This window comes from Garra rufa, chromosome 14 (genome assembly GCF_049309525.1).
Source record: "Garra rufa chromosome 14, GarRuf1.0, whole genome shotgun sequence".
NCBI lineage: Eukaryota > Metazoa > Chordata > Actinopteri > Cypriniformes > Cyprinidae > Garra > Garra rufa.
Window position 1 is genome coordinate 11,201,896 of NC_133374.1, and position 14,576 is coordinate 11,216,471.

The 14,576-nt window shown below is 36.1% G+C and overlaps 1 protein-coding gene across 1 annotated transcript in view; it reads right to left on the reverse strand.

The window, feature by feature from the left end:
- nyap2a (neuronal tyrosine-phosphorylated phosphoinositide-3-kinase adaptor 2a) overlaps window positions 1-14,576 on the reverse strand; it is a 40,195-nt gene that overhangs the window by 18,940 nt on the left and 6,679 nt on the right. Inside the window, exon 2 of the mRNA XM_073818495.1 lies at window positions 7,776-8,083. Within this exon, the coding sequence (XP_073674596.1) occupies window positions 7,776-8,083 (308 nt within the window). The remainder of the gene's footprint in view (window positions 1-7,775; window positions 8,084-14,576) is intronic.

Below are 14,576 nucleotides of genomic sequence, written 5' to 3' on the forward strand. Positions count from 1 at the left end.
TCACGTGACTGGAATAAATATGCTAAAAATTCAGCTTTGAAACCACAGGAATAAACTATATTTTAAAGTATATCCAAATAGAAAAGAGTTATTTTAAAATTTTACTGTTTTTGCTGTACTTTGAATCAAATAAATGCAGGTTTGCATCAAAACATCAAAAAATCTTAAAAACTTTTGACTGGTAGTGTATATTTGCACAAATTTGTTCTTATGGCTAAAAATATAGTATAATACAATATATAGCCACATATTAATATGTTGCAAGAACTGATTCTTCATTTGTGGCCACAATATCTTTTTTTTTCCACAGAAATGGGAATCCATACATGTGTAGAGACGCAGTGCAGTTTGGAACGATACTGCTATTGTGTAGCAAACTGTTAGGCCTCTTCATGGTTTGTGCCAATGCCCCCTGCTGCAAAAGCAGAATCCTGTAGAAAACACTGGTGTGTGCACATATGCCTCTGGAGAGCGTGTTAATGCGCATGTGTGTGTGTGTGTTAGTGTGTTGTAAGTGAATTTGATGACTGTGACACGGGAAAATATAGGGCACTGTGTTCCAGAGGACAGCAGGTGCATGATGTACCTTCCTCTCACAACACATCCATCTCTCTATCTTTCTCTCGCTTTCTCTCTGTCCCTCCCTTTCTCTTTGAAGCAGAAGCAGTCGTGTGATGTTGTTTCCCGTCAGAGGATGTAGCAAATGCTGGATGTGTTATCTAGTATTACACTGTTGATTTAATACAGATGTTTATCTGTGTTTGTATGTGTGTGATAATGCATTTATATTGATTTCCCTCTAAATTAGGGAGGCGAAATAGTCGCTGCCAATGAGATATACAGCAGATATACGCCTATAGGGACGCCACATGCCACTTGTCATTAAGTTTAATACGATGCTGTTTAAAGAATTTCCCTCATGATTTATTGAGGTTTCACATGTATGTCAGTAGCTTTCTCTCTTTATATATATAGGACATACGTGCTCTCTTGACAGTAGGTCAGCACAGAAGATAACTCACACAAGCAAGCTGTCACATATGCTTAGAAAGATCATAAGGATCTGAAGGAGGAAGAAAGAGAATTGTAACTAGAGTATTTCCATGTGTTTTTGGATATTGCTGAATCTGGAAAATGTTAATTATTTTACCAAAACAAGAGGGATCATACAAAATGCATGTTATTTTTTATTTAGTATTGACCTGAATAAGATGTTTCACATAAAAGACGTTTACATGTAGTCCACAAGAGAAAATAATTGAATTTATAGTTGAATTTAGTTGAATTTATAAAAATGAGCCTGTTCAAAAGTTTACATACACTTGATTCTTAATACTGTGTTACCTGATTAATGCACAGCTGTTTTTTTTTATGAGTTCCTTGTTTCCTTGTGTTCTTCAGAAAAATCCGTCAGGTCCCACAAATTCTTTGGTTTTTCAGCATTTTTGTGTATTTGAACCCTTTCCAACAATGACTGTATGATTTTGAGATCCATCTATTCACACTTAGGACAACTGAGGGACTCATATGCAACTATTACAGAAGGTTCAAACACTCACTGATGCTACAGAAGGAAACACAATGCATTAAGAATGCATTGAACAGAATGAAGATGTGTACAATTTTCTTATTTTGCCTAAATATATATATTTTTTCATTTAGTACTGCCCTTCAGAAGCTACAGATGATACTTACATGTTTCCCAGCAGACAAAATAAGTTAAATTTATCCTGATCTTTCAACTCTTAATGCATTGTTTCCTTCTGGAGCATCAGTGAGCGTTTAAACCCTCTGTAATAGTTGCATATGAGTCCTTCAGTTGTCCTCAGTGTGAAAAGATGGATCTCAAATCATACAGTCATTGTTGGAAAGGGTTGAAATAGACAAAAATGCTGAAAAACCAAATAATTTGTGGGACCTGAAGGATTTTTTCTGAAGAACAGTGAGCAATTTAACTGTTCAGAACAAACAAGAGACTCATTAACAACTAAAACTAAACAAAAAAAAGAAAAGAAAAATAACATGCATTTTGTATGATCCCTCTTATTTTGGTAAAATAATTAACATTTTGCAAGGTGTATGTAAACTTTTGACTTCAACTGTATGTATCGAAGTACTATGGTTTTACCATCTAATACTATCAATATACAATGGTACCAACATAGTATACTTTAATATACCTTGTAAATATTACAGTTATTAAGCATGGTAGTCAATCAGTATCATCTGATACTATCTTTGTACCACAGTAAGAGTAGACTTCTGTTTCTATATCATGAATGTATAAATTAAGGCGAGAAGAAAAAAGTGGGTGGGTCTGAAAAAAAGGGAATGGATAAATGAGTGAGATAAAAGACAGGATAGTAATGAGCAAAACAAGAAACGGTGCCAAACTGGGGTGGAAAATGAAGGCACAAGAGTAAAGAAGGGATGAGAGATGGGGGAAGTGTATGTAGTGGAGCTCGAGGCAGAGAGAGAGAGAAGAGAAGGAGGAGAGATGTTGAGCTCTTTGAGCCTCCTCTGGAGGAATAATCTGTGGCCCTTGGTGTGGTGGAAATGCCACAGAGCCTCAAGCTAAGTGAGTCAAATGCAGTGTCTTTGTATAGATTATTACTCGGACTTCAAGACATCAGGATCCTATATGATTTTAAATACATGCTCTGGGAACAATCTGAAAGCAGAAAAGAGATCAAATTCCTGGAAAGAGGTTCATATGTGTTTGAAGTAGGGTGTTCCCTTTCAGTGTTAAGACTTGTATGGCTTAATATAATGTAAATGATGTCTCTTACTGAAATATGTCATAGAAAACCCATGAAAGAGTTATGTTATTAAACAAATCCACATCGTTTTATACATATTTTGGACTAAAGGGTGTGCCATTATTTTGATGACATTAAATTGCACTCTGTGAGCTACTACTGCTACATGTTGCTATTTTTACCCCAACACAAATCGGAAAGTAAAACACTGATAGAATGACCACAGCTAGTGAAAGAGATTAGAGGTGGTGATAGATACAAGCATAGGCTTAAACCAAATTCTGTACCATTGATTTTTTTCCCACAAGGAGTCTAAATGCCCCCGGATATTGAGTGAAATCCATTGTGAGGAACTCCTTCAGTGGCTGCGGCGTCATGACAAGCGTTGCATGTTTAAATTCTGCCAGGATGGCATCTGGCGTTTCTTGTCTCTGCCATTTGTAAGCTCTTACAGTACCTGTGGTCTACTAAAAGCCTTAAAGACATTAGGGCTAAAGTGGAGAGAACAAAGACACAGGTCTTTAGGAAGTTTTATTCGTCCACAGGCATCTTCCCTTTCTTTCCTCCTCTTCTTATCGCTTATCGTGAAGACTAGCGTCGCTTCTCTCGTTGTCCGCAGATTGAAAATTACAACCAAGAGCCGCACAATGTGGCATCGTATCAGTATTTTATTTTCCAAGTTGTGTATTTCGAGTTGTGTTGCGGTAAAAATACCAACAGATAGCTGTAGTGGCTGATAGAGTGCAACCATTTCACGTTAATCAAAATAATGGCGCCCCCATAGCCCAAATTATGTATAAAACAATGTGGATTTTTTTTTAAATAAGGTAAATCATGGGTTTTTTACTACATATTTTAGTAAAAGACATCATTTACTTTTTTTAATTGTTTTGATCAAATGACTGCAGCTTTTGCAAGAATATCCACAAAAAATGTCAATGCATGTGTTTGAGATTGAATATACTAAAAGGTTTGATGTGCTGCATGAAGTACAGTGAAGTTGGCTGCGTTTCAGATTTCACTGCAAAGAGCCGGTTGATGTTTTTAGGGTTAATGTACTCTAAATGAGGTTGCGAACATTGTAAAATAAGGTCAAGTGTTGGAGTGGGGTTAGGTGTGTTGTAATGTGTGCTTCTGCTTTGGGTTTGAAAGAAAAGCACTTTGAATGAGCTCAGCTCTTTGAGTGGGATCAGTAAAGATCAAGTTAAGGGTTAAAAGAAGGCTAATGTGTGTGGAAATGATTGTGTGTGGAATAGTAAAAGACTAAAAGGCATTTGTTCACTGTATAATACAAAAAAAGCCTAGGCCAGCACATTTTGTCTGTTTAAGTTTGCAAAAATATACACTCTCAGAAAAAAAGGTACAAATCTTCATTGCAGGTTTAAAAGCTAAAAGGTACATCTCCTTTGTACCTTTTTTTCAAAGTGTTTACATTATTTGTTTCATTTTGAATACGAATCACGACTCAAGTCTCCTGCTTGTCGACCTTGTAGCTCTGAACTTGTTTATAAGAGGCATCATCTGTGTTTTGGTTGATTCTGTCTGAAGCTGTCACCGCCGGTAAAACACTTAGGCTGGGAATGTTGCCCATGGCAACGGTCGCCCCGTTTATAATGACACTGCAGCCAGCAGGCAACCAATGAGAGTGCTTTTGCTGGCTCAGGGTGACCAGTCAGAAGAGGACAGAGAGTTGATGTCACCTGTTCCTAGAAAGACTCTTGAGAATATTTACAGGTGCCTGTGAAAGCGAATATATGTGTGGTGACCTTTCATCTGTGCTGCATTTCTGTTATGTAAAGACTGCACTGTCTGACACTGACTCATTACAGTCTAAAAGTGTGCAGTGCTGCAGTTAAGTGTGTATCAAGTCCTTCTCAAAGCAAGTCAGTCCACTTGACGGCCGCCTTGGTAATGCTATTTCTCGCCTCAGGCAGAGCAGTAACAGTCAAACTGTCATAGACAGTGAGGGGGAGCACTTACATCAGGTTAAAATACCACAAATATTCAGATGACATGCAGTTAAAAATGTTAACTGTTTGTTTTATGAATAAGGTGCTCTGCGTAAATGCAATTTCTCAGCTGTTTTTTTTCTTTAAAGTTGACATATCATGAATATCTGACTTTTTCCATGTTTAAGTGCAATAATCAGGTCCCCGGTGCATCTACCAACCCAGAAAACAGGAAAAAGTACAACCAAGTACAATTTTTTTCTGTAAGCCTTTCTCTGCAAGCTTGTGAAAAAAAGAGCAGCTCAGATTTCACTCTCCTGTGACATCTTATTATAATATTACCACCCCTTAATCTGCTTGTTTCCACCAATATAATGCCATGGCAAAAATTTGAGCAAAGCATGTTAACTGTTCTGTTGTTGGCTGCACAGACGAGCACAGGACACTATTTAGAGTCCCAGCCTCAGAGGTGACAAGAGAGCAGTAGATTTATTTGATTTACTGATTGATTTATTGATTGATTTATATATTATGCTGCTGCCACACAGATCTAATATAAACATGTGATATCTTTCCCAGCTGTTTACCTTCACAGACATAATCAACTGTTTTTGTACCTCCTGTTTGTTTTTAACATTAACTGGTGTGTATTTGACAGTTTAAGCACAATAAGACATGAAAGACAACTTAGTTTAGTACCCACATGCTGTGCGACAGCCGCTTTCTGAGTGCATGCTTCGGATGTGTGTGCTTAGAAAAGAAGTTGTATCAGAATTTTTAAACTAATATGGCTTTAAAATGCATGATTTCAGTGCAATAGACATGATAATCAAAATCAAACAGATGTTTTTAGCAATTTGAGGTACCAAGTGTAAAAGCACAGCTCTATTCTGGAAAATTCTTCATAAGTAATAAATTTAATTACACATTTTAACTGTAACAGATTACAGTTATATTTATTTTGTAATTAAATTACATAATTCCGTTACATGTAACTAGTTACTCCCCAACACTGTTTTTTGACTAAAGGTAAATATTTTAAAAAATATGTATTTTTAATTTATAAATAATAAAAAAAAAAACATATTTTCTAAAATGTTTCTAAAATAATAAAATGTGACAAAATACATATGTTTTAACTCACACTATTTTTTATATTAATTAATTAATCAAGCACATATCACTGAAACCCTATTGCAATTATTAGAATGGTCACGGATCAGGGATCTCCACGTAAAACTGATTGTTGAGACCAAACAGTATGTCGTGGTGACTAGAAATTTGGGTGGATGGTAATACTCACGCCATCTACAATGTCACCAAGGATCACCCCAATTGGCCAGACGGGGGTGCTACAGTGATCAAAAGTATGAAATCGCTCATAACTCCTCATAACGCCGGCCAAAATGCACGCCTCAGATTTGATCATGAGCCTCTCGAAATTTTCAGGTATTATACATTTTTTGAAAAACCTACTTTTGCAAACTAGTCCTAGATTTTTTGCCCGTTGGGAACCAAACCAGTGCAGAAAGAAGCTCTGGAGAGTGAATGTCAATGATTATCACAAAAAAAGAACTTTCGACTCAGTGTCGCAAAGGGGCACCAAAATGTTTGAAAGGGGCAGGGCCACTTTTAGTAAAATGCCTGTAACTCCTGAACACCAAACTCTCTGCCATACTCAGAACACTAATGTAAGAGCTCAATCTGAGGTCACAGGAAAAATATTGCAGAGCTTTGTAATAAAGAAAAAAGGGTAAAAAAGAAACTGGCCACTGGGAGTCAATATTGCATTTTTCAAGGGCATAAACAATTGTATGATTGATGAAAATTCGTATCATATGATAGAACTCCTCATTCCGGACAACTTTGCCTCTAGAACCACTGCTGTCAATCAAATCCGTTTGTTAAATGATTGAGAAGATGTAAAAAAACTACTTTTGCGAACTAGTCCTAGGTTTTTCATTTGAAAAAAAAACTGCAGTACAATTCTCTGGACTCTCTAGAGTCTAGACCAATAATTATTACAATAAAAATGTCAAATTTACCTTTTGGGAAGCCTGTCCAAATTTACCTAAAATCCTATAAAGCCTAAAGGAAAACTCAAAACATCACGAAACATGCTATTCCTATGGTAAATTACCTGTATTCGCAAAAATAAGCTTGCTACATAATGTCTTTTTTCGTATGTGCTTAAATGCTTTAAAGCATTCGAAAGCCCGGTAATCGCTGCTTGCAGCTATATTTTTTGTATTTTTTAAAAATTATTTTTTTATTATATGCCTGTTTGTTGTAAAATAAAAGTCTGACGTAAGGAAAACAAGGAAAAGCTAGACTTATTTTACTACAATCACTAAGTTGAATGATTTATTAGTTTTGTCCTGTACAGTGCATTTTTTTCTTTGTATGCTTATATAAGTGATAATGTTTATAAATAATATCTACCACTTTTCTTATCTAGCTTTTCAGTGTGATGTGTGACAGTCTGGTGTGTGTGTGTGTGTGTGTGTGTGTGTGTGTGTGTGTGTGTGTGTGTGTGTGTGTGTGTGTGTGTGTGTGTGTGTGTGGAGCCCAAAGGAAGCGCTGCATGTGTAATGATCCATGAGAACGAGGCATGCATGAAAGAGATGGCAGAAGAGAAGAGATTTGCATATAATAGTGAAGTGGTGGGAACGAATAAGCAATGCCGTTTTTTTCAGGAGCTTGTGATGCGTGTGTGTATCTGTTGTTTTTTTAAAGAAGAAATACATGTTGTTTAAAATAATATTTCACTACAGTAAAACGTTAAAATATATTAAAGTATAAAACAGTTATTTTAAATATTTCACAATATCACTGTGATGTTCATATATTTATATGATGTTTAACTGAGTGTGAAAGATCAGGAAAGGAGAGAAATCACCTCACTAACAAAAAAACTTTTTTGGATATGGTACCATAGGATTACTGTGTTTTTTTACTTGCATTGCATTATGAATGCTGTTTTAAGTTCCTACGCATTTCCAAACGCAAATTCAAGCTTGCATACAGTAGCTAGAAGCATTAACGCATTGTGCGCACACATATTTACCGTCACACTTCTCTGTTTCCTTCCCGCTTTTCCCCGTGCTGAGCCCAGTGTTGACGGTCTCAGAGGAGGTGCTGAGTTTGGTGTTGGGATCTCGTCTGGGTTTGGGCGGGGGCTGTTTTCGGGAAGTGGGACTCCCCTCTTCTTCTCCCCCTCCCACCGAGTGCAGAGACTGTGAGCGTACAGTGAAGCCTGGCCCGCAGGGAGGAGGAACGCGGTCCTGAGGGGCCGGCATCGTCATGAAGCCCATACGAAAGTGTTTGCCTGCGTATCCTCCTCCTTCTGTCACACGGGCCACATCTTCACCAATCCTGAAGAGAGAAAGAGAACTTAGCATTTCACAAAGTATTAAACTTGCACCCATCTATGAACCGCATTTCAGCATCATTTAGAGTTTTTATTTACTTCACATTGACGGAATACCAGCTCAGATTAATATTCTATTAGAGATGAATGTTCTGTACTAGTCCAACATTCATTAACATGAATTCACAAATACTGCAAACGAACAAATATAGCACATATTAATTTGGAGAGATCAGAGATCAGAGGAGGATTTAGAACTGGAAAAATCCTCATGCAAATAAAATTGAGAAAGTAGGCTATGTGTTGTGGTCTAAAAATGACTATTATTATTTTTATAGCTGTCATATCATATATAGCTATATACATACAATTAGAAGTTTTTTTAATACATTTATTTAACAAGGACACATGAAAGTGATTAAAAGTGACTGTAAAGACATTTAAAATGGTAGAAGAGATTTCTATCTCAAATAAATGGAAAGTGTCCTGAAGAAATAAAAATATAAAAAAGCTGAACTGTTTTCAACATTTGAAATATAAGAAATGGTATTAGAAAATGTTTAAGAAATTAAAAATGTTTTTATAAGAGCTCAGCATAGTTAGAATACATTTTAAAATGTTATCTAAAAATAAAAAATAATTTCTGAAGGATCATATGACACTGAAAACTAAAGTAATGGCTGATGAAAATTTAGCTTTGGCTAATACTATAATTTTTATCAAATAAATGCAGGCTTAGTTATTGTAACAGGGTTCGTACAAAATGCTTGAAGTACTTTAATTTGACTTTTGGAAATTTAAGACCTGAAAACCCTTGAAAATAGCAATTTTCCTGAAGAGGTACTTGAAAAGTGTTTGAATTATTGAAAGAGAATGTATCTATTTTTTTAATAAGCACATATCTATCACACAAAATCCATGCAATTCAAAAAAACATACTTTTTTGCCTATTTCAGTTATGTAAACATGGCTGAAAATGCAAAAAGAGGAGCAGATGAACCAAATCAATTGAGTCATTTAAGCTGGAACTGCTCTGATTGATTCAAACGTGTGACTTCTTTTTATTTCAAGCGATTCACTAGCAAAAACCAGATTAAATTAATAGCTTTTTCGGAAACCGTTTAACCGTGTACCGTGAATCAGTTCATTCAGATTGGAACTTTGCTCATCGCGAATCATTTGATTTAGATCAGGACTTCGGAGCCGGTTCACAAATCATTTGACTTAGATCAGAACTTTGCATATCGCGAATCAATTGATTTAGATCAGAACCTCAAGTCGTGTATTATTTGATTCAGATCAGGACTTTGCATAATGTGTATAATTTGATTTAGATTACAACCTCAGATCAAATATTGTGAATCATTTAACTTAGATTGAAACTTCAGAGTGGGTTCTTAAACCATTCCGCGAATTGAATGATCCGCACGCTGATCTAAAATGATGGTTCGTGAGTTATTATTCAGATCAGGACTTTGAAGCATGGATTGCAGGATTGCAAATCATTTGATTTAGATCAGGACTTCATCTTTTTTTTTAGATTTTTTTCTCCTTAAAAAGTAGAAAATGTCAAGCTATAAGTAAGATCTCTGATTGAAGTCCTTGAAAATAAAAAAAGTAGTGCTTGAAAAGTCATGAACTCTGGTTTAAGAGACAATTTAAAAATGATATATATTTAGTTATATATATTTATATAGTTTTTTTTATAAAATAATAAATATAATGTTATAATATATTTTAAAATAAAAAATGAGTATTAAATAAAAATACAGTTATTTTATAGTACACTTAAAAATTCTAGGGATGGGACGATAAATCGTTGCAGCGCGAATTGAGAAATGATTCAGCATTGATTTTGAGATTTTCAAACACACTGCGATTCTTTCTCAAATCGATTCTGAGCTTAGTTTTGAACAGCCGATGTACAGCAAAGATGTTTCCAAATCCTTACTTGCACCCGAATCTAAAATAACCATTCATACAATTCGAAAAGGTTGAAGCAAATTACAAGGGTGTTCACAGTGGGCTGTGTTTACATTAATCTCGCTTCATAAAAGCATTCTGAGCGGAGGTGAAATTACACGAATCTTCAGCACTCTTCTTCATCAGCGTTTGAGGGTGCTGCTGAAAACTAGATTAGAGTGCCATTTGCTTTTAAAATCTAAGCTCAGAATCTATTCCAAAAAGAAACGCCATTCATTCGGAAGATCTCAGAGTCTCGATTTATTGTCCCATCCCTAAAAAATACCATGCTAATATTTACTTTTTTTGTGAATTTTCAACATTTTTAAATCTAACATCAGGCAGCTTTTATTTTGGCGGGTTGCTGTAATATGTATATGCTCTGTCAGTTTTATCCAGTGTTGCCAATTGGGCTATTTTAACAATGTTGCCGCAGGTTGTTTCACATGTCTGCGAGTTTAAGCAACCCCAAAAACATGATATTTATCCTCTAATGCAAATTTTACCAGGGGAACCCTGCCAAAAACATGTATTTTACCCCATCAAAATGCAATTGGGCTAGTTTCGAGTAGCAATTGGGCGGGGTTTTGTTGTAAAACCATGGCAACCCTGGTTTTAGCGCTGCCGAGTGAAGCTCATCAGTAAATGAAATGTCAGTTTTTGCGTTTTGCTAACAAAACCGGCAGCACATAGCCTAGATTTATGTTCAGTTCGAATGGAAATATTATACAGTGTTACCTCCTGTATATAATCTTATACAGTATGTGCACCCCTGTATATATATATCATACATATATACACACATACAAATAAAACTTAGGGTTATGGGGAAGGGTTATGATAATCTTGTATCAAGTTTCATCTCTGTTGTTTGTTTTTTCTGTAGTTTATATTCAATTATAGTATATTAATCAAATGTATTAATTAATGATATAAATGCAGCTTTAAGCAATATAAACGTGACTAAATATTCTACATTTGAAATGTGAGAACAGAGGAAAGGCGAATTCCCTCCATCCATCTCTCCGTTCCCTCATAACTTCATGAATCTATCTCGCCTAAAAGTCATTTCTGCATAATCCAATTCAGAGCAATTTGGCTGGATTTTAAGATGATTTCTGCACAGAATATCCTATAAAAATTGAGTTACTTTCATCTGTCTGTTCATGAGAAAGCACGAGAGAGACAGAGAGGGAGAGAGAGAAGGGGGCAGTCAGTTCAATTGCTGTCTCTCAAATTCTCTCTCTCTCTCTCTCTTTTGGAGGAAAACTAATCATACTAAAGGGCAGACAGGATTTACTCGCATTGGCTTTAAGTAACCATTCACTCACAACACACACACACACACACACACACACACACACACACATATTGTGAGTGTGTAATCAGAGAGGAGGGTGTGGTACTGTGGTGCTTCATAAAGAATGATTGAGAGTCTGTCTGCCAGCCTCACTGCACCAGCGTCCCTCATCTCTCCACATCCTCTCTCTCTGCTTCTCTCCTTGCATCCTTTCATCCATATGTGTTGTCATCTGTCTTGTCTTTCTTGTATCGTCTGCAATTTTTCCCTCCCTCTCAGTGGTCACACTTCACACTGTCTTGAATGACCAGTCATCGCTTTTTCTTCCCTTTCTTTTTTTTACTCAGACATTTTTAGAGAAATATAATATGACCAAATGGCCAATCAGTCACTCAGTTTACTTCTTCATATGCTGTTTAAAGTGACGAAACAATTAAAACTAATGCCCATGAAAGTCAAATTGAGGCTTCAGTTGAAGGACTAAATCACCAGCAAACATAAAAAAAGTCTGAATGCACTTCAAAATAGGGCATCATTTTAGTAAGAGACTAGATCATTATGTTGACTCGATCACCCTTTGATGGATGTACACATTAGCATAGATGTGTAGAGCTTACTTTTCCTGCTGACAAGACCAGCTTAGACTAGCATAGCGTAGTTTATGCTGACTAGTTTGGCGCTTGCCTGTGTGTGTGTGTGTGTCAGGTTTCGCCTGCGTTGTGTGAAGCAGATGTCTCCAAAAGGCAGTAAAAGTTGAAATCCCTTTCATTGTGGGGAGCAGCTAATGGCCCTCACAAGGATAATCGATTAATAAACATAATAAACAATGTCTTAATGAAAATGCTGAAAGGTTTGTGTGAGGGTTTAAGAGTAGGTTAGGAGATATATCATTAGCTCAGTGTAAATCAATAGATGGATTTATGTGGAAAGGCTCTTCCTTGACAGAATAACAAATGCGTAGATGTGAAGGGTTAAAGGTCATGTGAATAGTGGTTAGTAGGGCAAAGCTTGGATTTCCAAAGCTAATGGATTTAAAGGAATAGTTGACCCAAAAATGACATTTTGCTTCAAATGTACTCATCCTCAGGACATTTAAGATGTAGATGAGTTTGTTTCTTTATCTGAACAGATTTGGAGAAATTTAGCATTGCATCACTTGCTCACCAATAGATCCTTTGCAGTGAATGGGTGCCGTCAGATTTAGAGTCCAAACAGCTGATGAAAACATTGCAAGAATCCACAAGCAATTCACATGACTCTAGGATATAAATATAAATCTTGTGAAGTGAAAATCTGTGTGTTTGTAATAAACAAATCCATTGTTAAATACACATTTTAACTTTAAACTTTTACTTCCAGCCAAAATACCATTTTGTAATACATAACGATTCCTCTTGTTTTCCTCTCATCAAAATCCACTAACACATTTACGTTAGTGTCTGTTTCAGAGTTTTCTGCTTGTAAACAGTGCTTGATCTGTGCATATTTCTCTACCGATTCAGAAAAGATTACATTTTCGCTGGAAAAAACAATATTATGGATAGAGTACTCGTATTTTAGCCAAAATGAATGGTTTTCATCTATCTTAGCGATAGATTTCTTTCTTACAAACATGGGCGACATTTGACTTATGAGTCAAAAAAAAAGCGAAAGAGAATCTTTTTCACATAAGCATCAAAATTGCCACCATATTGCAACACACCAAAGCAGTCAATACAGTGCAGTCAAGAATAACTTAAAGAGGTTTTCAATGTTTTTTTTTTTTTTTTGGTTTGCAATGTTTACTAAACTGTAAACGAGCTTTTGACTCTTGCTGTTGGTTTGAATATGGCAAATGTGAATATGTTTTAAGTGTCAGTTGATGGCCTTTTTGATTTTTAATTAGAAAAGTGCATGCTGCTTTTCTGATTTTCAGTTAAGAAATGTCTTTTTTCTGTGTCTTTTGAAATATATCTGTTTTGATTTGTTGTTACTAAAGGTAAGACAAGTGAGTTAAAAATCAACCATAGTTTTGGGATTATTCTGTCATAAATCGCATTTATTCCTGACCTTTCTACTGTCCGTTACTGGAAATGAAATAAGGCTACTGGTTGATATGTCCAGGGTTGCCCGGTTTTCACAACTAAACCCACCCAATTGCTACTCAAAACTAGCCCAAAACTACCTCCGGTGAAAATCATGTTCTGGGGCTAAAATACATGTTTTTCACAAGGTTCCATGGACATGAAAAACAACCTGCGGTAACAGTGTTAAAGTAGCCCAATTCTGCGAAAAAATGGAAAACACAAGGACTTGGCAACACTAGATATGTCCCAATCACAATTAAGTTTACACACGATTTTGGTCCGTGAACTAAATCTTGTTTAGAACGCACACTATGGAAGTTTGGCAAGAACTGGTTCTGGAATTAAGTCACTGAGGCTGCTCTCACATTAATTTCTTGGGTTATAACTGTGTCAGTCACTGCTATTCCCGAGAATTAATCTAGCATAAATATGCGGATGTCATTCCCAAAACTTTGAAGCATGTATGTGTCAGAAAAGTGAAAGTTTCATTCAAATTGTAAATGGATTATAGCTCTTTTTATTATCACTGCAAAGCATTACTCATCTTAGTTCATCGCAATCTCACAAAATTCCCTTATAATCAATGAACCTCTCTAAACTACACAATCGCGTCTGCACTTTGTTAGTCCTGAGATGATTCACAAACGTGCAAAACACTTAATAAAATCCGATCCGGAGCTTTCAGAGGTGAGTGAATTTTGAAAAAATAAAACATTTCTGATTGGCCATTACGATCAAGAAATCAACAGATGTCTGTGATTGGCTACATTGTTCAGCGCTGCAAAAACACGTTGGATAGTTTGCCAGATCTTCAATTGATTTTGATTTCATTTAAGGGTATTTAGCACTGTCTAGTACCCCCGTACAACTGGGCCTGAGCTTGGGTAACCACTCTAATTGCAGCGGGGCTCAAATCGGGGATTCCATGACTAACCCTGTTTCTGAAAAGCATTTTTGAAGCTCATAGTGGGCTATATAAACCAAAACCACTTTTTGTACCAGGCTGTAAACATTTTTTTCTGCTGTAAAGTTAGGCATTTTAACATGGCGAATCAATGGGATTGACTTTTGGAGCCAGTCTCTAGCAGCCAGTCGATGAATTGCAGTCTAAGTCACTTCCGTGTTGGTTTCAGTAGAGAGAGTGGGAGGTTGCTGCTTACACATTTTGAT